We start from the raw sequence: 24,580 nt of genomic DNA on the forward strand, positions 1-24,580 counted from the left end.
TTCATAACAAATATTTTATTAGGACAAGACTAAATTCAACAAAAAAATATAAACAAGAACAATCAATAATGATTTTAAAACTTCTGTATATGAATGAACAAAAATGCTGCAGTTACTGTAAATTGAGAAATTTTTGTTTGCATTTATTATTGTGATTTTAGAACAATGAACATGAATGTGAGATTTATAAAATGATATTCATGAAAATGATTCATAGAAATAATGCTTCTTAATTTTGAAATGCAAATTTTATTCATAGTAATAATGCTTCTTAATTTTGAAATGCAAATTTTAGTTTGCAAAACTTATCCAATCAATGTTTTATTTTAAATAATAAAACCATTGCAATATTTTCTGAATTTACAGTATTTGGCCATATTAAAATCCAACTCTTTTATATATATGCTGTCTGAAATACTTTAAAAAGTACAATCTTTTTTAAGAGTACCCATTAACATGTGTATGTGTGTGACATGTGTAGTTACATTAATGTCATGTGTGCGACAACATAGTTTTAGACATGATAACAGTAAATTTTAAATCTTTGAAAGTGTAAATTCAGGTAACATGAAAACTTTAACTGTATTTTGATATTCTAAAAGCATAAGGAATTTTTTCCATGTGTGAAAATTAAAAACAAATTCCTTAAAATATTCAAATGTGTAAACTTCTCACATCAAATCCATTTATATTAAATTTATATAATCTACAAAGTAATATTTTTTGATAATATGAATTCACTTACAGTACACTGATTACAGACAAACATAAAAAGTTAACATTGGACTAATAACAACCCACCTTAATAATAACAAACACTAGACAGTCCACAATACACAAAATTAACCAAACAATCAGCGACTGGAATCCACCAAAACACTGGGGATAGACTTGGTTGGTCCACAAGGAATAAAGAGATCATATGACATTTTATATTGGGGAAAAATCAATCATATTTTAGTACATAATTCGTACAATTTTGGTCGTAACATCATACAAGAAAAATATTGTTTACAAATGACATACAACAATGGAGAAAAAATATGAAAAAATTTCAATCCAATATTTACAAATGATGAAATAATTGTAAAAAGGAAAAAAAATGCTTCATTTTCAACTGGGGTACAGGTAATTTATATAGAACAAACAGTAAAAAAATAAAGTTATAATTACTTTTTTCAAAAGATGGATTAGAATTACAAATTTGTCAAGATGCTCTAATGGGGAACAATTGCATTACTTAAAGACAACCTAATTCTTAAAAAGACAACAACAACACCCTTAACTCATCAAGTGTGGTATGTGAATTAACAGTATTAATCTATAGGCATGAAATACAGTGTTTAATCTTTCAGTTATTGCAACAAAATACTTAAAAAAAAAAACCAGGGTGAAAACTGCAAAACATATCTCAAGGGGCATTAGCTACAACAAAAATATAGAAAATGATTTTTGTTTTTGTTTTAAACATTTGTAAAACCAGAACATCATACCTGCCAACTGTCACTATTTGCGTGGGATTTCCCCCATGGAGGCTCCCAAGTGGAAATTTTGTAAGAGCAATTTTGTCCACTATTTTAAAGAAAACAATTTATTTAACAATGGCTAATAGGTTGTTAAAGCATGAAGAAACCAAAAAAACACATTAGAATATATTTAAAGGCCCCCTTGAAGGTTTTATAGGACTATAAGAACCATCTTTCACGTAAAACCCCCATGGGCATTTTGAAAAGTTGGCAGGTATGGAACATTGTAAAAGTATTTTACTATTTTATAACAGTTAGTTTGGTACAATTTTTGTCAAAATAACATATAACAAAATGTTGCTGATGTATATTTAGCTTGCAAGTCAATAATTAAACCTTATTTTAAGTCTTATTCATGCCTGTACTGTTAATATCGGGTAACATGGCAATATAAGTTCTAAAGAAAACATCAATACATTGCTATATTAAGTAAGAGTTGTCTCCCATAGAGAAAAAACTGGAAAAAAACCAATTTACTGTTTATTTAGAAATTTTTGCAAGAATCTTTGTTGCTACATGTATTATGAGACTTTTTATTATAATTTCAGGAAATGAAAACAATGCGTCAAATTCGAATTACAGTATATTTATTTGGGAAAAACATTTCATGTCCAATTTTCACTGATAAAAACACTGAAAACTTCTGAATTTATATAATAATAGATATCCAATTCATACATGATATAATTTCCAAATCCAAGTTTTGTCGAACTCAGGCAGGACTGAGAACCTGATTATTTATTTCATACACCTTTTAAAGTGCTGACACTTGGAACATTTGTATAAAAAAATAAGAAATTTTCCAATAACAGGTATATCTAGTTGTAATGATCAATGATCAATCTTCTAGAGCAATGTTTCTGAAGAGGTAGGACATGGATTCATTATTGTGTATTCTACGTATTGCCTCTGACAACATGACACTAATGTCAACAGTCTTTATCTTGTGACACTGCATCTTCTGAATTTCATGTGGAACTGTATTTGTTACTACAACCTAAGAAGAAATTTTAATAAAATTTGAATGATACTGCAGTAAGTTAATATTTCTTTGTTACGAAATGTATACTTTGTTATCATTGTCTCAATTTGTAGGGTTGTTTGATTGACTGTTGTAACTTGTTTATGGTAAGTTTTTAGTTTTTTTTCTTTAGTATTATTAATTTGGATTTTATTTTTCACAATCATTTTGTATTGCAATATAATATGCTTATAATTTCTTTTTTTCTTTTTATCTGGTTGAGGATCAAAGGATTTATTTGCCTTCAATTTTCAATGAGCTGTTTTTCTGTGCTTTCTATATATATATTTTTTAATTCTTAAATATGGTTTGGTGTATACCTGATACTGATTTTTTTTACATTGATCTAGTTATGATTTGAACTTATTTCATTCTATATGATTAATTAATTTCTCTAATGGAATAAAAATTTTCAATTATGAAATCATGAAATAATCTGACATGGTTTCCTAATAAGAGTTAAATATATCCCAACCTTCTACTTATGGTATTCAACAAATTTCCAAACAATTGAAATAATTATACACAACTTATTGTCCTGATACTAGATAAATGCTTGTTATGGGCCCTTTTGGGCCCGTAATTCCTAAACCTTAGGGACCAGAACCACCAAAATCAATCCCAAGCTTCCTTTTGTGGTTATAAACATTGTGTTCAAATTTTATCGATTTCTATTTACTTATACTAAAGTTATTATCCGGAAACCATCTGTCTTTGGACAACGCTGACGACTACGACGTGATACCAATATTCTTTGCGGTCGTATAAAAATTATTTCAAGGGTGGTTTGGACCCCAAAAAAGTGCCTTCCATGCCCCTCTTATGCATTTTGTTCTGGAACCGCCCTAAGTGCTTTTAATCGTAACTGTGTAAGAAACAAAACCTATATCTAATTTATTACCTCATCAATACATGATTCCTCTATAAGTCTGGGAGCATCAGACGATAAGAGACCATGTGTGGCCATTACAAATACCTTATAGGCACCTCGCTCTTTCAATACTTCAGCTATTTTGACAAAGGACACTACATCATCAATCATATCGTCCTGGAAACAATAAATCATAACTTAGAATAAATAGTATTAATAATAATTTATTTTTATATCATGTCTTACCAAGATTCAACAACTTTTTATGCCCCACCTACGATAGTAGAGGGGCATTATGTTTTCTGGTCTGTGCCTCAGTCCGTCCGTTCGTCCGTTCGTTCGTCCCGCTTCAGGTTAAAGTTTTTGGTCGAGGTAGTTTTTGATGAAGTTGGAGTCCTATCAATTTGAAACTTAGTACACATGTTCCCTATGATATGATCTTTCTAATTTTAATGTCAAATTAAAGTATTGACCCCAATTTCATGGTCCACTGAACAAAGAAGAAGATAGTGTGAAGCTCAGGTTAAAGTTTTTGGTCAAGGTAGTTTTTGATGAAGTTGAAGTCCAATCAACTTGAAACTTAGTACACATGTTAACTATGATATGATCTTTTTAATTTTAATGCCAAATTAAAGTATTGACCCCAATTTCACGGTCCAGTGAACATGTAAAATGATAGTGCGAGTGGGGCATCCGTGTACTATGGACACATTCTTGTTAAATGTTTTTCAAGAAGCAAAATAACTGATAAAAGTATTTTCTCCTATTTAATTCTAAAATTCTAAAAAAAATATTCGCACAAACAATTTCGTTTCCTAATGACAAAAAAAAACCAATGTATGTCTGAAGGTACAGATAATTTTAACTAAGGAAAACCTAATTTTAGTATCTAATTTTACATATTGAAACGAATGGACAATAATTACAAATAACAATACTTACAACAATGATAGCTATCCTACCACTGACATCACCCACTACACTAATACTAATAACAATACTTACAACGATTATAGCTATCCTACCACTGACATCACCCACTACACTAATACTAATAACAGTACTTACAACGATGATAGCTATCCTACCACTGACATCACCCACTACACTAATACTAATAACAATACTTACAACGATGATAGCTATCCTACCACTGACATCACCCACTACACTAATACTAATAACAATACTTACAACAATAATAGCTATCCTACCACTGACATCACCCACTACACTAATACTAATAACAATACTTACAACAATAATAGCTATCCTACCACTGACATCACCCACTACACTAATACTAATAACAGTACTTACAACGATGATAGCTATCCTACCACTGACATCACCCACTACACTAATACTAATAACAATACTTACAACAATAATAGCTATCCTACCACTGACATCACCCACTACACTAATACTAATAACAATACTTACAACAATAATAGCTATCCTACCACTGACATCACCCACTACACTAATACTAATAACAATACTTACAACAATAATAGCTATCCTACCACTGACATCACCCACTACACTAATACTAATAACAGTACTTACAACGATGATAGCTATCCTACCACTGACATCACCCACTACACTAATACTAATAACAATACTTACAACGATGATAGCTATCCTACCACTGACATCACCCACTACACTAATACTAATAACAATACTTACAACAATAATAGCTATCCTACCACTGACATCACCCACTACACTAATACTAATAACAATACTTACAACGATGATAGCTATCCTACCACTGACATCACCCACTACACTAATACTAATAACAATACTTACAACGATGATAGCTATCCTACCACTGACATCACCCACTACACTAATACTAATAACAATACTTACAACAATGATAGCTATCCTACCACTGACATCACCCACTACACTAATACTAATAACAATACTTACAACAATAATAGCTATCCTACCACTGACATCACCCACTACACTAATACTAATAACAATACTTACAACAATAATAGCTATCCTACCACTGACATCACCCACTACACTAATACTAATAACAATACTTACAACGATGATAGCTATCCTACCACTGACATCACCCACTACACTAATACTAATAACAATACTTACAACGATGATAGCTATCCTACCACTGACATCACCCACTACACTAATACTAATAACAATACTTACAACAATGATAGCTATCCTACCACTGACATCACCCACTACACTAATACTAATAACAATACTTACAACAATGATAGCTATCCTACCACTGACATCACCCACTACACTAATACTAATAACAATACTTACAACGATGATAGCTATCCTACCACTGACATCACCCACTACACTAATACTAATAACAATACTTACAACGATTATAGCTATCCTACCACTGACATCACCCACTACACTAATACTAATAACAATACTTACAACGATTATAGCTATCCTACCACTGACATCACCCACTACACTAATACTAATAACAATACTTACAACGATGATAGCTATCCTACCACTGACATCACCCACTACACTAATACTAATAACAATACTTACAACGATTATAGCTATCCTACCACTGACATCACCCACTACACTAATACTAATAACAATACTTACAACGATGATAGCTATCCTACCACTGACATCACCCACTACACTAATACTAATAACAATACTTACAACGATTATAGCTATCCTACCACTGACATCACCCACTACACTAATACTAATAACAATACTTACAACAATAATAGCTATCCTACCACTGACATCACCCACTACACTAATACTAATAACAATACTTACAACGATGATAGCTATCCTACCACTGACATCACCCACTACACTAATACTAATAACAATACTTACAACGATTATAGCTATCCTACCACTGACATCACCCACTACACTAATACTAATAACAATACTTACAACGATTATAGCTATCCTACCACTGACATCACCCACTACACTAATACTAATAACAATACTTACAACGATGATAGCTATCCTACCACTGACATCACCCACTACACTAATACTAATAACAATACTTACAACAATGATAGCTATCCTACCACTGACATCACCCACTACACTAATACTAATAACAATACTTACAACGATGATAGCTATCCTACCACTGACATCACCCACTACACTAATACTAATAACAATACTTACAACGATGATAGCTATCCTACCACTGACATCACCCACTACACTAATACTAATAACAATACTTACAACGATTATAGCTATCCTACCACTGACATCACCCACTACACTAATACTAATAACAATACTTACAACGATTATAGCTATCCTACCACTGACATCACCCACTACACTAATACTAATAACAATACTTACAACGATTATAGCTATCCTACCACTGACATCACCCACTACACTAATACTAATAACAATACTTACAACGATTATAGCTATCCTACCACTGACATCACCCACTACACTAATACTAATAACAATACTTACAACAATGATAGCTATCCTACCACTGACATCACCCACTACACTTATACTAATAACAATACTTACAACGATGATAGCTATCCTACCACTGACATCACCCACTACACTAATACTAATAACAATACTTACAACGATGATAGCTATCCTACCACTGACATCACCCACTACACTAATACTAATAACAATACTTACAACGATTATAGCTATCCTACCACTGACATCACCCACTACACTAATACTAATAACAATACTTACAACGATTATAGCTATCCTACCACTGACATCACCCACTACACTAATACTAATAACAATACTTACAACAATGATAGCTATCCTACCACTGACATCACCCACTACACTTATACTAATAACAATACTTACAACGATGATAGCTATCCTACCACTGACATCACCCACTACACTAATACTAATAACAATACTTACAACGATGATAGCTATCCTACCACTGACATCACCCACTACACTAATACTAATAACAATACTTACAACGATGATAGCTATCCTACCACTGACATCACCCACTACACTTATACTAATAACAATACTTACAACGATGATAGCTATCCTACCACTGACATCACCCACTACACTAATACTAATAACAATACTTACAACGATTATAGCTATCCTACCACTGACATCACCCACTACACTAATACTAATAACAATACTTACAACGATTATAGCTATCCTACCACTGACATCACCCACTACACTAATACTAATAACAATACTTACAACAATGATAGCTATCCTACCACTGACATCACCCACTACACTAATACTAATAACAATACTTACAACGATTATAGCTATCCTACCACTGACATCACCCACTACACTAATACTAATAACAATACTTACAACGATTATAGCTATCCTACCACTGACATCACCCACTACACTAATACTAATAACAGTACTTACAACAATAATAGCTATCCTACCACTGACATCACCCACTACACTAATACTAATAACAGTACTTACAACAATTATAGCTATCCTACCACTGACATCACCCACTACACTAATACTAATAACAATACTTACAACGATTATAGCTATCCTACCACTGACATCACCCACTACACTAATACTAATAACAATACTTACAACAATAATAGCTATCCTACCACTGACATCACCCACTACACTAATACTAATAACAATACTTACAACGATGATAGCTATCCTACCACTGACATCACCCACTACACTTATACTAATAACAATACTTACAACGATTATAGCTATCCTACCACTGACATCACCCACTACACTAATACTAATAACAATACTTACAACAATGATAGCTATCCTACCACTGACATCACCCACTACACTTATACTAATAACAATACTTACAACAATGATAGCTATCCTACCACTGACATCACCCACTACACTAATACTAATAACAATACTTACAACAATGATAGCTATCCTACCACTGACATCACCCACTACACTTATACTAATAACAATACTTACAACGATTATAGCTATCCTACCACTGACATCACCCACTACACTAATACTAATAACAATACTTACAACAATGATAGCTATCCTACCACTGACATCACCCACTACACTAATACTAATAACAATACTCACAACAATAATAGCTATCCTACCACTGACATCACCCACTACACTAATACTAATAACAATACTTACAACGATTATAGCTATCCTACCACTGACATCACCCACTACACTAATACTAATAACAATACTTACAACGATGATAGCTATCCTACCACTGACATCACCCACTACACTAATACTAATAACAATACTTACAACGATGATAGCTATCCTACCACTGACATCACCCACTACACTAATACTAATAACAATACTTACAACAATGATAGCTATCCTACCACTGACATCACCCACTACACTAATACTAATAACAATACTCACAACGATGATAGCTATCCTACCACTGACATCACCCACTACACTAATACTAATAACAATACTTACAACGATGATAGCTATCCTACCACTGACATCACCCACTACACTAATACTAATAACAATACTCACAACGATGATAGCTATCCTACCACTGACATCACCCACTACACTAATACTAATAACAATACTCACAACGATGATAGCTATCCTACCACTGACATCACCCACTACACTAATACTAATAACAATACTCACAACGATGATAGCTATCCTACCACTGACATCACCCACTACACTAATACTAATAACAATACTCACAACGATGATAGCTATCCTACCACTGACATCACCCACTACACTAATACTAATAACAATACTTACAACAATGATAGCTATCCTACCACTGACATCACCCACTACACTAATACTAATAACAATACTTACAACAATGATAGCTATCCTACCACTGACATCACCCACTACACTAATACTAATAACAATACTCACAACGATGATAGCTATCCTACCACTGACATCACCCACTACACTTATACTAATAACAATACTTACAACGATGATAGCTATCCTACCACTGACATCACCCACTACACTTATACTAATAACAATACTTACAACGATGATAGCTATCCTACCACTGACATCACCCACTACACTTATACTAATAACAATACTTACAACGATGATAGCTATCCTACCACTGACATCACCCACTACACTAATACTAATAACAATACTTACAACGATGATAGCTATCCTACCACTGACATCACCCACTACACTAATACTAATAACAATACTTACAACGATGATAGCTATCCTACCACTGACATCACCCACTACACTAATACTAATAACAGTACTTACAACGATTATAGCTATCCTACCACTGACATCACCCACTACACTAATACTAATAACAATACTTACAACGATGATAGCTATCCTACCACTGACATCACCCACTACACTAATACTAATAACAATACTTACAACGATGATAGCTATCCTACCACTGACATCACCCACTACACTAATACTAATAACAATACTTACAACGATGATAGCTATCCTACCACTGACATCACCCACTACACTAATACTAATAACAATACTTACAACGATGATAGCTATCCTACCACTGACATCACCCACTACACTAATACTAATAACAATACTTACAACGATGATAGCTATCCTACCACTGACATCACCCACTACACTTATACTAATAACAATACTTACAACGATGATAGCTATCCTACCACTGACATCACCCACTACACTAATACTAATAACAATACTTACAACGATGATAGCTATCCTACCACTGACATCACCCACTACACTAATACTAATAACAATACTCACAACGATGATAGCTATCCTACCACTGACATCACCCACTACACTAATACTAATAACAATACTCACAACGATGATAGCTATCCTACCACTGACATCACCCACTACACTTATACTAATAACAATACTTACAACGATTATAGCTATCCTACCACTGACATCACCCACTACACTAATACTAATAACAATACTTACAACGATGATAGCTATCCTACCACTGACATCACCCACTACACTAATACTAATAACAATACTTACAACGATGATAGCTATCCTACCACTGACATCACCCACTACACTTATACTAATAACAATACTTACAACAATGATAGCTATCCTACCACTGACATCACCCACTACACTAATACTAATAACAATACTCACAACGATGATAGCTATCCTACCACTGACATCACCCACTACACTTATACTAATAACAATACTTACAACGATGATAGCTATCCTACCACTGACATCACCCACTACACTAATACTAATAACAATACTTACAACGATGATAGCTATCCTACCACTGACATCACCCACTACACTTATACTAATAACAATACTTACAACAATGATAGCTATCCTACCACTGACATCACCCACTACACTAATACTAATAACAATACTCACAACGATGATAGCTATCCTACCACTGACATCACCCACTACACTTATACTAATAACAATACTTACAACGATTATAGCTATCCTACCACTGACATCACCCACTACACTAATACTAATAACAATACTTACAACGATGATAGCTATCCTACCACTGACATCACCCACTACACTAATACTAATAACAATACTTACAACGATGATAGCTATCCTACCACTGACATCACCCACTACACTTAATGGTGGCTTCTCTTTACACTGTAAAACTGAAAAGAAAAAGCGATAACCACATCATAGTTACAAGGATTAAGATAAGTTATTGTTCCATATTTTCTCTTATGCCACTTCAAATTTCAATTTAAATTTAGAAAATTCGCCAATGAATGAGGACAAGTTGTGTTTTTGTGGATATTTTCCAAAGTCTGCATACAAGCTTTTAGAAATTTTTAAGTTTTGTTGCACATTGAAATTCCTGATTCACCTCAACCAAAGAAATCAACAAAAATCTGTTCTTCTGTCTGCTGTATCTCTATTTTAGATTGTTTAAAATGTCACTAATACTTCCTATGTCAATAAGCAACAAACCTAGTAGCTAAAACTAAAGTAAGAGTCCTAAACTGTACTGACATAATTTATTGATGGTTTACACTTTTGGATTTTATTTGCCCTTTCCTTTTCTCTGGCTGAACTGAGACAAAATTTAATTAACATTTGAAGAGGATCTAACATAATTTGTAAGGCATTACGGTGGATTCATTTATTTTCGTGGGTACCAATTTTTGTGGATTAACGAAAAATTGCCTATTGTGGATATTTGATTTTGTGGTTTTGGAAAATTCTGCATACTTTTCTGTAGAAAACTTGTATTTTGTTGAACATTTTAAAAATTCATTGTTCCCCTGTATGCACAAAATTCAAGAAAAATGGTATCCAACGAATATTAATGAATCCACAAGGACAATAGTACATGTATAGGTTTTTAGTGGATATTAATGAGGAAGTGCTATGTCTATTGATTTCTAAAATAAAATTTTACTCCAAAATGTTTTAAGATGTCTTGTCTTTGGAGATATTACCTTAATAATATACCTACATTATTTTTCCACATGAACACACAAAGTGAGGTGTAAATAAACTACTACTGCTACATATTAATTGAAAATACAAATGTTCATATAGAGAGTGGAAAGACATTAAGGTTAATAACTGAGGCCAGGATTTTTTAATTTGTTGGTTTACGGATCCGCCGACCCGATTTTGCCGATTTCCAGAATAAAAAAATAAAATTGACTTTTCATGCTTTTTTATTCCCGCCGACCCTATGAAATGCATTATCCCTGAAAAATAATTAAAATAAATTTTTTTTATGAAATGAAATGCATTAATCACTAACAAAATTGATAACACTTGCTGTTGTGAAAAAATAAAACTTCCAGTTTACGTTTTTAAATATAGACAAATCAATTATCATAATAACTGACCTTGAAATGTCGTTTGCACAAATAATTTTGCGGAACGAAACTTGTGTTTAAAACCAATTAAACAATAAGCTCGTTTCCCTTATTTGTCATCAGTCCGTAAGATGCATCATCTCATAGAAATAGACTTGTCCAAATGTGGATAGGTTGAAGGCATCAAGTTGAAGTATTGAATATAAACAAATCATTTGTAATTTTCTTGTTTCATAGATAATAAAAAAATTATCGTCCATTTGGATAAAAAACGGGAATGCGAGACAACAGATTGACCCGATAATCTCGTTTTTTCCAATGGACGAGTCTATTAGGTTTTTGACACGTGTGTTGAAACTTATTTTCGTACGACGTTTTTACATTTTTTTTCTTTATCAGTTTTCGTGCTTAAATATCATTATTCACCAAGTTTTCTGGAATTGATTAAGAGCTACGCGAATCTATTTTTCTTGTTTCTGAAGTGACGATTTAATTTCATCTTTGTCCGTGCACCCCCTTTTTTTACTGTAACTTATTAGACAATGTCATGCGATGTTTATAACAGCTGAGCAATAATATTTCATTGAACTAAAATTTAAGAAATGATGATAAAATGGCATAACAAACATATTGTTAGAAAGGTGAAATATATATTGATTTTGCATATTTTTCTGTCTTCAAAGATGATTTTTTTTCTTTTTTTTTCCCGACCGACCGACCCGACTTTTTCATGGGGAAAATCCGTAAACCAACAAATTAAAAAACCGTGGCCTGATGAATCGGTACCATCTATTAAATGTTTCACTGCCAGTTAAATTTGCAAAAATTCTCTATGTTTACAAAGAAAATAATGATAATTATTAGTTTAGAATATTTAAGTAAAAAAACACTTTATATACTATAATATAGAGCACACCAGAAAAAAAGCTCCTTTTACTGTGCTTATGTAAGAGACACTTTCACACATCAGAATGGTTGAACAATTTTGAAACCCCCCCCACTTTATCCTGGGTTGGGAACCCCCCTTTTCAAAATGGCTGGATCCGCCCCTGCATAAAACATAAACAACCAATCAGACACAAAACTATGAAAAGGTCATAAATTACTGATGGAGAAGACGGAACTAAGTTGAAAGTGTGTCTAATTCATTTGTTTTGAACATCAATATATGTTTAAATTACTGATAAGAGTAATCAAACTGAATCTACTTGATATCACTGAAAAACTTATCTCTTGAATGAGCTGAAGTGTGTTAACAGTTGCTTAGTTTGAATGAATGAATTCATAACACAACCTAAAACTGAGTGAAATATGAAAGTTAAATTCTCTTGAACAAGCAGTTATTAGCAGCATGTAATGTACTTATATAAATAGCAGATGTACAAAACAAAACTTCACTCTATTTACTGTACTCAGTTTTAAATCAATTCTATATAATGATTTTAATCAACAATCTAAAAGCATTGGAATTATGCAGTGTCAGTTTGGCCAAGAAAAACATATGCTGTGTTTGTATTTACCCAGATGGAAAAGTTAGAGAACTGTGGATTCATTTTTATTCCTTACATAACAATTTTTGTGGATACAGGTGAACCACTAACAGTGGCAGATCCATTGGGGGGTTTCGGGAGTTGGAATCCCCCCTTTTTTTTTGGACGATCAATGCATTTGAATGGGAGCATTTAGTTGGAACCCCCCTTTACTCTGGGTTGGGAACCCCCCTTTTTTAAATGGCTGGATCCCCCCTGACTAAACTAAATGTTCATCAAATGACAATTTTCCTATAGGGCCTGTATGTAGACTTTGGCAAACCATGAGATTAAATATCCATGAACATGTAAGTTTTCCTCAATCCACAAAAATTTGTACCTTAGCAAGTGCTTTTTTATTGCTTGTGTAAAATATACAGTTACTGACTCACGTTATTTTCAAAATCTAAATTGAACATATCTACTGGTAACCAACTTATTTTCGTCTTTAGCCCTTCCATGTCGACGGGGCAGTGATCTATTTGTCTCAATTTTCTAGTTTTCTTGAAGTATTTATATAATTGAAGATCCAAGATTTAAATAGTCACGCTATTTTTCTACTTGCCATGCTTGTTAAAGTCATAGACAAATCTCTCTTCTGATAATAAGTAGGCAAACAGTATTTGGTGTGGCCTTAATCATCTACAAAATTAACTTGACGGAGAAAATAATGTAAATATTACTTTGGTTCTAGGTGGCTAATTGTATCATGTGACAGTGTGTAGCAGCAGACATTTAACTGTAAATTTGCATGTTATTACACAATACAATATATACAGTAAACAGTCACTACAAACATCTAAAAACATTACCGCTGTTAAACTCTTCAAATGAGCGTAATACTTACACCGAATGCCTGAAACGAATTTGTCATCGGTTAATTTACTAGAGCAGCTAAAACTATTACTAACTTAATAGGTGCAACATCCTCATTATTCAAAAATATATTTTGAAGTAAACAGCTGTCATCTCGATATAAATAAATGTCATTTTTTTTATTAATTGACACGAGGTTTTAAGTAACAGACATTCTCTCTTTCTAAAATTTTTGTGCTATTTTCACATTTCTTGAACAGTGTGAGAATTTTTTTTCTCCTCACTAGAGAAATATCTGTTCTTGGCAAATGATTGGAAGAAATTTAATCATGAGGTCAAATTTTCTTGATTTCTTCTAAATTTTCTATAAACAAATACGAAAGGGTTTGGCATTTTGGAATATTATTACAATAGCCAGTATATTACGCCTCCGGGTGCGGGAATTTCTCCCTGAATTGAAGACCTGTTGGTGACCTTCTGCTGTTGTCTGTTCTACATGTTCTATATCAAGTTGTTGTCTCTTTGACACATTCCCCGTTTCCATTCTCAATTTTGTTATTTCGCTGATATCTGATTAGGTGGAGTCTACTGTACTAAAATATATTGACGACCTATCCATACAAACCTGGAAGACTTTCTAGTCCAAATCCCATTCCTACATTGGATCCAGCAGCAGCCTCTGGTAGAGGGGGAGAGTTTCTGCCGTCTTCTCCATCATCTAGTTCCATGATCTTATCTTCTCCGTGTATTACAGCTATACCAAGACGTAACCTCTCTGCATACGATGTAGCTCGTTTTACTGAGTTGGGATTTCTAGCCACTATAATGGCATTTCTGTAATCTGGAATCTGTAGCAATAAATTATTCCAGTGAGATATGTTTCTAGTAATAATATCTTAATGTTTGATATTTAATATTGATGCACCTTTAAACAGTTCTACAGGTGAATCAAAATACTGTAAATTCAGAAACTATTGAGTGCATTTATTATTGCGATATTGCCATTTAAGACTAAAACGTGATTATAAATTTTGCGATATTCAGAAAATCCTGTTTCATTCATATAAAATTTTTCAAGATGCGAGTTTAAATTATTGCGATTATAACCCTTACGTTTTTTTCGCAATTATAAAAATATCACAATAATTTCGAAATTTACAGTAGTGAAAATAAGACCTGTATATAGATTTGAAAGCCAAGGATGTACAATGATGTATTAGTACTTAAATATGTGAAGAACTATATATATTTCAAATTCTGTGATGTTTAATTGCATACCAAATATGATTGACCTACCACTAGTGGTGGCCCATAAACTGATTTAATCATAAACTTATACATTGTTGATGTTGACGCTTTCACCAGAAACAGCACACCTTAGTCTGATTTCTTTGATATTGAAAATGGCGGATTGCATTTCTGCTAATTTTTCAAAGTTCCAATACTACGTTTCCACAAATTTAAAGTATACGTTTCCAGAAATTGTGTTTATTACTTTTACGGAAATTTACCTGGTAGTAAATTATAAATATTTGAATAATATTTTTATACAAAAAAGGTTCTGAACTTATATCTACAATATATTAGATATAAAAAGAAATGAAAGTTTCACCTTAGTGAAAGATGATGATGTCGGAATCATTATATTTTTATGTTTCACCAACTTGAAATGTCTATAAACATGTAATGAAATAACTGATATTTTCATAGATGGCAGAGTAAATAATTCCATACATGGGTGAAAATTATAACTACATTCCTCTTGTGTTTGCATTACTTCCACTTTTTATACGACCGCAGAGGTTGAACCCTGAACGGTTGGGGCAAATATGGACACAACATTCAAGCTGGATTCAGCTCTAAATTTGGATTGTGATTAAATAGTTGACACAGCATAGGTTTCTGACACAGAATAAATGTGGTCTAATGAACTTAAAATATTTTTTTTGCCTTTGAGCAATTCACTATGCTGTTGAATATTAATCCTCTCAAAAAATGTTTGAAGAAATTTTCTTTTTATTTATGAAATCTGAAATTAGAAAAATTTACCCCCCCCCCTTTTTTTTCACAACCCCCTTTCCCTTTTTCCAAAACTGATCTCAATTCAAATTCCTAATGGAGTTTGCAACAATAACTACTCATTTAAATACATCATAAAATATTAAAATCTAAAATAAAGTGCTTGTTATCACTGAATGGTAAAGATTGTTTTAATTTATCAGTTGGTAGTAAAAGTGAATATACATTGTATATTGTATAAAACAATGATTTAAGTTGATTCAACTACTATTCTGGACAAAGAAAGATAACTCCAATTGAAAATTTCTTGCTATTGCACAATATTATGCAATTAGATATTTCTTGCTTTTTCGCAATACTGTGCAATTGAAAATATTTGCTATTGCACAATACTGTGCAATTGAAGATTTCTTGCTATTGCACAATACTGTGCAATTGAAAATTTCTTGCTATTGCACAGTACTGTGCAATTAAGATTTCTTGCTATTGCTGAATACTGTGCAATTGAAAATTTCTTGCTATTGCACAATACTTAACATAATAATTTTGGATCCTGATTTGGACCAACTTGAAAACTGGGCCCATAATCAAAAATCTAAGTAATTGTTTAGATTCAGCATATCAAAAAAGCCCAAGAATTCAATTTTTGTTAAAATCAAACTTAGTTTAATTTTGGACCCTTTGGACTTTAATGTAGATCAATTTGAAAATGGGATCAAAAATAAAAATCTACATACACAGTTAGATTTGGCATATCAAAGAACCCCAATTATTCAATTTTTGATGAAATCAAACAAAGTTTAATTTTGGACCCTTTGGACCTTAATGTAGACCAATTTGAAAACGGGACCAAAAATTAAGAATCTACATACACAGTTAGATTCGGCATATCAAAGAACCCCAATAATTCAATTTTTGATGAAATCAAACAAAGTTCAATTTTAGACCCTTTGGGCCCCTTGTTCCTAAACTGTTGGGACCTCAACTCCCAAAATCAAACCCAACCTTCCTTTTTTGGTCATAAACCTTGTGTTTAAATTTCATAGATTTCTATTTACTTATACTAAAGTTATGGTGCGAAAACCAAGAATAATGCTTATTTGGGCCCCTTTTTAGCCCCTAATTCCTTAACTGTTGGGACCTCAACTCCCAAAATCAATCCCAACCTTCCTTTTGTGGTCATAAACCTTGTGTTTAAATTTCATTGATTTCTATTTACTAAAACTAAAGTTTTTGTGCGAAAACCAAGAATAATGCTTATTTTGGCCCTTTTTTGGCCCCTAATTCCTAAACTGTTGGAACCAAAACTCCCAAAATCAATCCCAGCCTTTGTTTTGTGGTCATAAACCTTGTGTCAAAATTTCATAGAGTTCTATTTACTTAAACTAAAGTTATAGTGCAAAAACAAAGAAAATGCTTATTTGGGCCCTTTTTGGCCCCTAATTCCTAAAATGTTGGGACCAAAACTCCCAAAATCAATCCCAACCTTCCTTTTGTGGTCATAAACCTTGTGTAAAAATTTCATAGATTTCTATTTACTTTTACTAAATTTAGAGTGCGAAAACTAAAAGTATTCGGACGACGACGCAGACGACAACGCCAACGTGATACCAATATACGACCAAAAAATTTTCAAAATTTTTAAAAATGGGTTAAGATAATAATTGCATTGATTAGAAATGGCATTTCAAATATAAATTTAGATAGTGTTCTTTATACAGTATCTTCTTAAATGAAAACAATAAATCTCACATTTTTGTCCATAGAATAATACTCCAATTTGTACATGAAGGCATAATTTTGAAATTTATAGTAATATGTATCCTTAACATATTTTTTCTTTAATAAACAAGACAGAGCGTGTACAATTGGTGTTCAATATAAATGTAATTACTCATAATCAATCAATTCCTGTAAATCAAATATCTGATTTAAAAACTGAGGGAGTTGATGACAATATATTTTTCTTCCTCCTTTCCAGATTTATGTTATAACCCATGTAGGTACAATCTGCAACATGACTGAAATTATTCACCTGGTAATTTTCTTCAAAGTTGAAATTTTTACTAATTATTTCATTAAATATTATTTCTTTACTTACAGATTGTTCTATATAATCTATCAGAAATGGTGATGCCCTGAGATTCTCTATAGAAATGTCAAAAAATGCCTGTATTTCTTTCTGATGTAAATCCATTGTTATAATATGTGTCAAACCTGAAAAAACAACAACATTATAATAAAAGAACTAAAACAGATGAAAGTATTCCCTTGAAAGAGGATGAGAAACTAGCTTTTTATGATTCTTTTTGGTAGTAAAATATACATTTTTGCAGAAAAAAATATAATGTGTTATGATCTGAAATTTGGATAAAAGAACAAATTGGTGAGTTTGATATACCAGTGGATATTGTTAGGTACGAGATGACATGGATATTGTTAGGTACGAGATGACCTGGATATTGTTAAGTACGAGACAAGTGGATATTATTAGGTACGAGATGACATGGATATTGTTAGGTACGAGACAAGTGGATATTATTAGGTACGAGATGACATGGATATTGTTAGGTACGAGACAAGTGGATATTATTAGGTACGAGATGACATGGATTACTGTTAGGTACGAGACAAGTGGATATTGTTAGGTACGAGATGACATGGATATTGTTAGGTACGAGATGACATGGATATTGTTAGGTACGAGACAAGTGGATATTATTAGGTACGAGATGACATGGATTACTGTTAGGTACGAGACAAGTGGATATTATTAGGTACGAGATGACATGGATATTGTTAGGTACGAGACAAGTGGATATTGTTAGGTACGAGATGACATGGATATTGTTAGGTACGAGACAAGTGGATATTATTAGGTACGAGATGACATGGATTACTGTTAGGTACGAGACAAGTGGATATTGTTAGGTACAAGACAAGTGGATATTATTAGGTACGAGATGACATGGATTACTGTTAGGTACGAGACAAGTGGATATTATTAGGTATGAGATGACATGGATATTGTTAGGTACGAGACAAGTGGATATTATTAGGTACGAGATGACATGGATATTGTTAGGTACGAGACAAGTGGATATTATTAGGTACGAGATGACATGGATATTGTTAGGTACGAGACAAGTGGATATTATTAGGTACTAGATGACATGGATTACTGTTAGGTACGAGACAAGTGGATATTATTAGGTATGAGATGACATGGATATTGTTAGGTACGAGACAAGTGGATATTATTAGGTACGAGATGACATGGATTCAACCAACAAAACAGCCTCCAAACATTGATAGTGATAATTAATTAAAGGTATACACATCTTATTTTGGAATGGGAAAATACCTAATTGTGACTCTGTTAGAGCTGTAATGCTGCAAATTAAGCACAATTTAAAATTGTACCAATAAGTCAAAAATTCTCTAACAAACTGAACAATATATATATATGACATAAATAAATATGAAAAACTAAAATGAAAAAGTTTTATTAAAAGCCTACCTGATTTTCCTAGCAAAGTAGCCATTAGTTTACACACTATAGACCCTCTTTTCCTCATTTTACACTGTTTAGAGTATGGCATGTATGGTACAACTCCAATTATATTCCTTGAACAACTTGTTTTACAGGCATAGGCCATAATCATCAATTCCATCAAATCATTGTTAACATCTCTGGAAAAAGTTGCATGAAATAAATTAAAAAGAAACCCTTTATGTTATTTTTAATTGGAAAGTATCAAAATATTTATTCTTTTTACATTCTACATTTTACTCTGTTCTAGATACCATTATCTTGCAAAACTTTAAGAAAAATTTACCATTTTTACAATGCTATAAAATCAACTGGCATCCTTCACACAAGACATGAATCTGTGTTTCTTAGCTTGCTGTTTGGTGTGAGCTAAAGCTCAGTGTTAAAGGCTGTACTTAGACCTATAATTGTGAACTTTTTATATATTGTGACATGGATGCAGATTTGTCTCAATGCCACCAATACCACATCTTCTTATTTATTTTTATCATGTTTATATATCCGATTGTACTTATCTGTACTATTATATAACAAATCTGAGACAACCCACTTTTACTTGCATATAAATATATTAATCTTAGACAACCAACTTTTGACCTGCACATATGTATATGTCCATCAGAGACAACCGATTTTTTACCTGCATCTGAAACAACTTACTTTGTACCTGTCTGTACAATATAAACATCTTTTCCTCTCACAGACTCTTCAATCTCTACATTGGTCTCTGAAAGGAAAATATTAATATAATATTAAATTAAATTTATCTGGTACTTTTTATTCATGAACCCTTTGAACCTTTAAGTATTCTCTCTTTTTCACAGATGGTAATATAAGGAATCTTGAATAAGATTATCGGCATTGCCGGTAAACACCACCTACAACTTAAGCATTGTTAAGAGAAGCTAAATTTCAGAAAGATCTTTAAATAATTTAAAGTCAGTTTTAAACAATGAGAACTGAAACCTATATAGTTAAAGAGTTCTCTGTTAATTGCAAACACCTATAAAAATTTTCATATACATTTAAGACTAGATGAGAAATTCTAAAGCAACACTTATTAAAAATAAGATGAGGGGTCTGTAGAAGTCTGTAAAAATATTTGGCTTAATTTTGATCTATGACAAAGGTGTTATATCTTCATTTTATAGGGAGATGGTATGGACTTTTAAACTTGATTAAATAAAATGTCTGGACTTTTTACAACTTGCTTTACCAAACATTCATAAAAATGGGTATGGGTAGGCATTTAAATTTAGGTAGGGTAGTGAGACACGAACCACAACTGCATTATTTCATTGGCTTTATACTGCAATATTTGAAATGTAAGGAAAATCTCATTTTTCGAAATCTTGTGAAATTTTTGCTTTTCTGTCAATATATGTCTGCTACATGTTCAGAATATTGATACAACATTTTTAGATTATCACTCATATCATCTCATTAGCTTTTCAAAAATTTCCTTCATGTTTTATAACTTATATTAAAACAACTACAGTCGATTCTCGTTATGTCGAAGTCAGCCGGACCAGAGAAATATTTCAAGATACACGTAGTTCGACTCAAACGAACACCGGAAGTTCGACAATCTAAGGGACACAACTCTTGCTTAGCTTGGTAAAGCTAAAATAAATCCAGCTGAATATGGCAAGGGGATCGATATTCTAGTATCAGATCGATGTATTTGTATGTCAAAGTCTTTTATTATTATAATGACATTATTTGTACTTATTCAATTGTTTCAATTAAAAAAAAATGCTATTGCTTTTCCAAGAGAGTAATTTCCAATCGATAGTTTCGTTATTCAGGTCGGTTATAGCTGACAAAATTGTTTATTCTCGGATACAAGAGATTTAAGAAAATTTTGATTTCTATTCATTTTGTTTTATCTCACTCTTTCTTTTCAAAAGAAAATATAACAAGATTGAAGACGCCGTTTGAGTAGTTTTTAGGTGATCATCAACGGAAGCCATAATCCTCACTTTATACACACTCAAGCTCATTAGTGTAAATCACAAATTAATTGTTTTGTAAACATTTTAAATACTTTTTCATGAACATTAACAATGTATCACTAATTATTTATCAAAATTCTATAAAAGATAATCTTAGGTAAACACTCATGGAAATAGCATGTCATAAATCAATACAGTGGTCAGTGACCGGAAATTTAATTACACGTGTATTGTCAGATTAACTCTTCAATCCATTTAAATCCCGGAGGTCATGTTTTGACATATGTGTATTAGTTCGAGATAAAAAATGAATTTTGAATGCTTTGTTAACCTTGGGACCGTACATTTAGTTCGACTCAACTGAAATTTCGACTCATCCAATTTCGACTCATCAGGAGTCGAATTACATACTTTTGTATGGAATAAAGTTCGGGACCACGTGAAAATTTCGACTCATCCGAAATTTCGAGTCAACCGAATTCGAGACAAAGAGAGTTAACTGTATTTGTTTTTTTTAAACTTTAGGTCCTTTCAATAACAACTATGTAATCTATAAGAATTTAAATATATATGGCTTTAAATGATATTTATCAGTATAACTTCTGTCTCTCTTACCTCTGTTTGTCTTGTGAAAAACTGTGATCTCAGATAGCTTGATACCTAAACGTCTGAAACAAAATAATAGAGTGTAAGAAAGCTTTATCAGCAGATTATATAAATGTGCTTCTTTGATACAGTATTGGTTGTGAATAAAAAGGCTTGATGTTATACATCAATTATAAACAGCACAGTACATTCATAATTTCTGAAGGAAAACAACTGACCATGAGATATTGTTACATTGGAGGTTTACAGAATGCAAAAGGAGATGGTTCACCAAGGGTCAGTATTGGTCTTAAAGTTCCATGAAACTTACTTCTACAATTTAACTTTAAAGGCAAATATGTACAAATATCGGAACAGACATCAGATTTATCTTCAAAAGTGGTCGGCATTGTCTTTAAATTTGTGAAAAAAATATAATATTAAAGAACCTAAGAGCCACAGTTCTGCAGCTACCTTTAGCCCTGTGGAAGGGCCTTCATGATATTCTATCTGTATCATGAGGGGGGATTGACACTTTTGGAATTTGGAATTCTTATTTAATATTTCGGGATGTCAGGACTTAAACTAATATAAATTCAGGACCTCAGGATTTCTTGTTTTAAGCCAGAGATTTCGGGGTCAGGACTCCTCCTACCCCCCTCTATTTATGTCTATAGCAGCAAATTGGTCAAATTGTCTTTGTCTGACTTGTATTTGCTCATATTTGTTGTGTTTTCTATTTCAGTAATGCTTCTTGTAGTTTCAATGTCAGATTTACTAATGAGTTAGCAACCAAAAGAGTTGAACGACACAAACAAAAATATCTAGATGCCATTTTTGTGTGTTTGAGATTAAAAAAATGAATGACAACTAAATATATTAGAAGCAGCTTCTTTAAAATATCATACTTTGCTATTAATTGTACAAGCTCTGGGTGAGAATTGCCCGCTAGAAGCATCATTGGACATTTTATACCAGGTCCTGAAGATGCCATGTTTTCTTGGTTTGGTAATTATCTCCCCTTAGACTAAACTGGATTCCGCTGAATGACCTTGACAATCTAAAGAGAATAACAGAAAAATATACTGTGATCATAAATCAAACAAATCACACATTTTATTTAGTTGATGGAGGAGTTTTAATTTTCATAGATACATTCGGGAAATATTCTCTAAAATGTGTGTTTTGATCAATTCGCAAAGTGAAAGTAAGAACCGGAAGTAGAGCTGAAATAACCGCGGGATATTTTTCTTTATTATGTAAATAAACATAAACACGTGCAGTTTTTATTTTCGCTTTCTCTGCAATCTGTTGACAGTTAGAAACCTCAAACTTTTACAGACCACAAGGAAAATCCTTTTTATAATGACTGACACACATGAATCAAAGTATTTCAGTCATTCACCTAGTGTCACTAGATCTCAACTTTTAAGGACTGGATCGAGCTTCCAAAAATGCAGCAAAGAGTCAAATGGTGCGATCAAAACGGTTAAACGAAAAGTTAAGAAAGAGAAAATAGAGATCAAATATGAGACTGATACCAGTTATGATAATGTAGGAGGATTCAAGAAAGGGAAATGGGAACCATCTACTTGGAGAGATCAGTTAAAAAATATACATGAAATGAGAAAAAACAGAGATGCACCAGTTGATTCAATGGGATGTGATGTTATAAGTGATGTTACAGCTAAACCAGAGGTTTGATAATTGTTTTGGTGCAGTTACATCACAAGCAATTCATTTGTCTTAACCACACTCAAGCCCAT

General features: G+C 32.5%; 2 protein-coding genes across 3 annotated transcripts in view; one reads left to right on the top strand and one right to left on the bottom strand.

Annotated features, from left to right (window-relative positions):
• On the bottom strand, positions 1 to 23,866 carry LOC139489216 (phosphoribosyl pyrophosphate synthase-associated protein 1-like). Of its 2 annotated transcripts, XR_011656164.1 has the most exons (10): positions 23,723 to 23,866; positions 22,845 to 22,897; positions 20,935 to 21,001; positions 20,242 to 20,414; positions 18,823 to 18,938; positions 15,328 to 15,550; positions 11,102 to 11,172; positions 3,449 to 3,595; positions 1,750 to 2,523; positions 1 to 1,493 (listed from the first exon to the last, which is right to left on the bottom strand). XR_011656164.1 is itself a non-coding variant. In XM_071275425.1 (9 exons), exons 1-9 carry the CDS (start codon positions 23,806 to 23,808, stop codon positions 2,365 to 2,367), a joined length of 1,095 nt encoding a protein of 364 aa, XP_071131526.1. In that variant the 5' UTR covers positions 23,809 to 23,866; the 3' UTR covers positions 1 to 2,364. The 2 variants fall into 2 exon arrangements, 1 of the variants encoding a protein (XP_071131526.1); XM_071275425.1 differs by having other exon boundaries at positions 1 to 2,523.
• Positions 23,844 to 24,580, top strand: part of LOC139489217 (endonuclease III-like protein 1) — a 7,506-nt gene continuing 6,769 nt past the window's right edge. The window contains exon 1 of the mRNA XM_071275427.1: positions 23,844 to 24,512. Coding sequence (XP_071131528.1) covers positions 24,180 to 24,512 — 333 coding nt within the window. The 5' untranslated portion in view covers positions 23,844 to 24,179. The remainder of the gene's footprint in view (positions 24,513 to 24,580) is intronic.

Source organism: Mytilus edulis, chromosome 9, assembly GCF_963676685.1.
Source record: "Mytilus edulis chromosome 9, xbMytEdul2.2, whole genome shotgun sequence".
NCBI classification, from domain to species: Eukaryota; Metazoa; Mollusca; class Bivalvia; order Mytilida; family Mytilidae; genus Mytilus; species Mytilus edulis.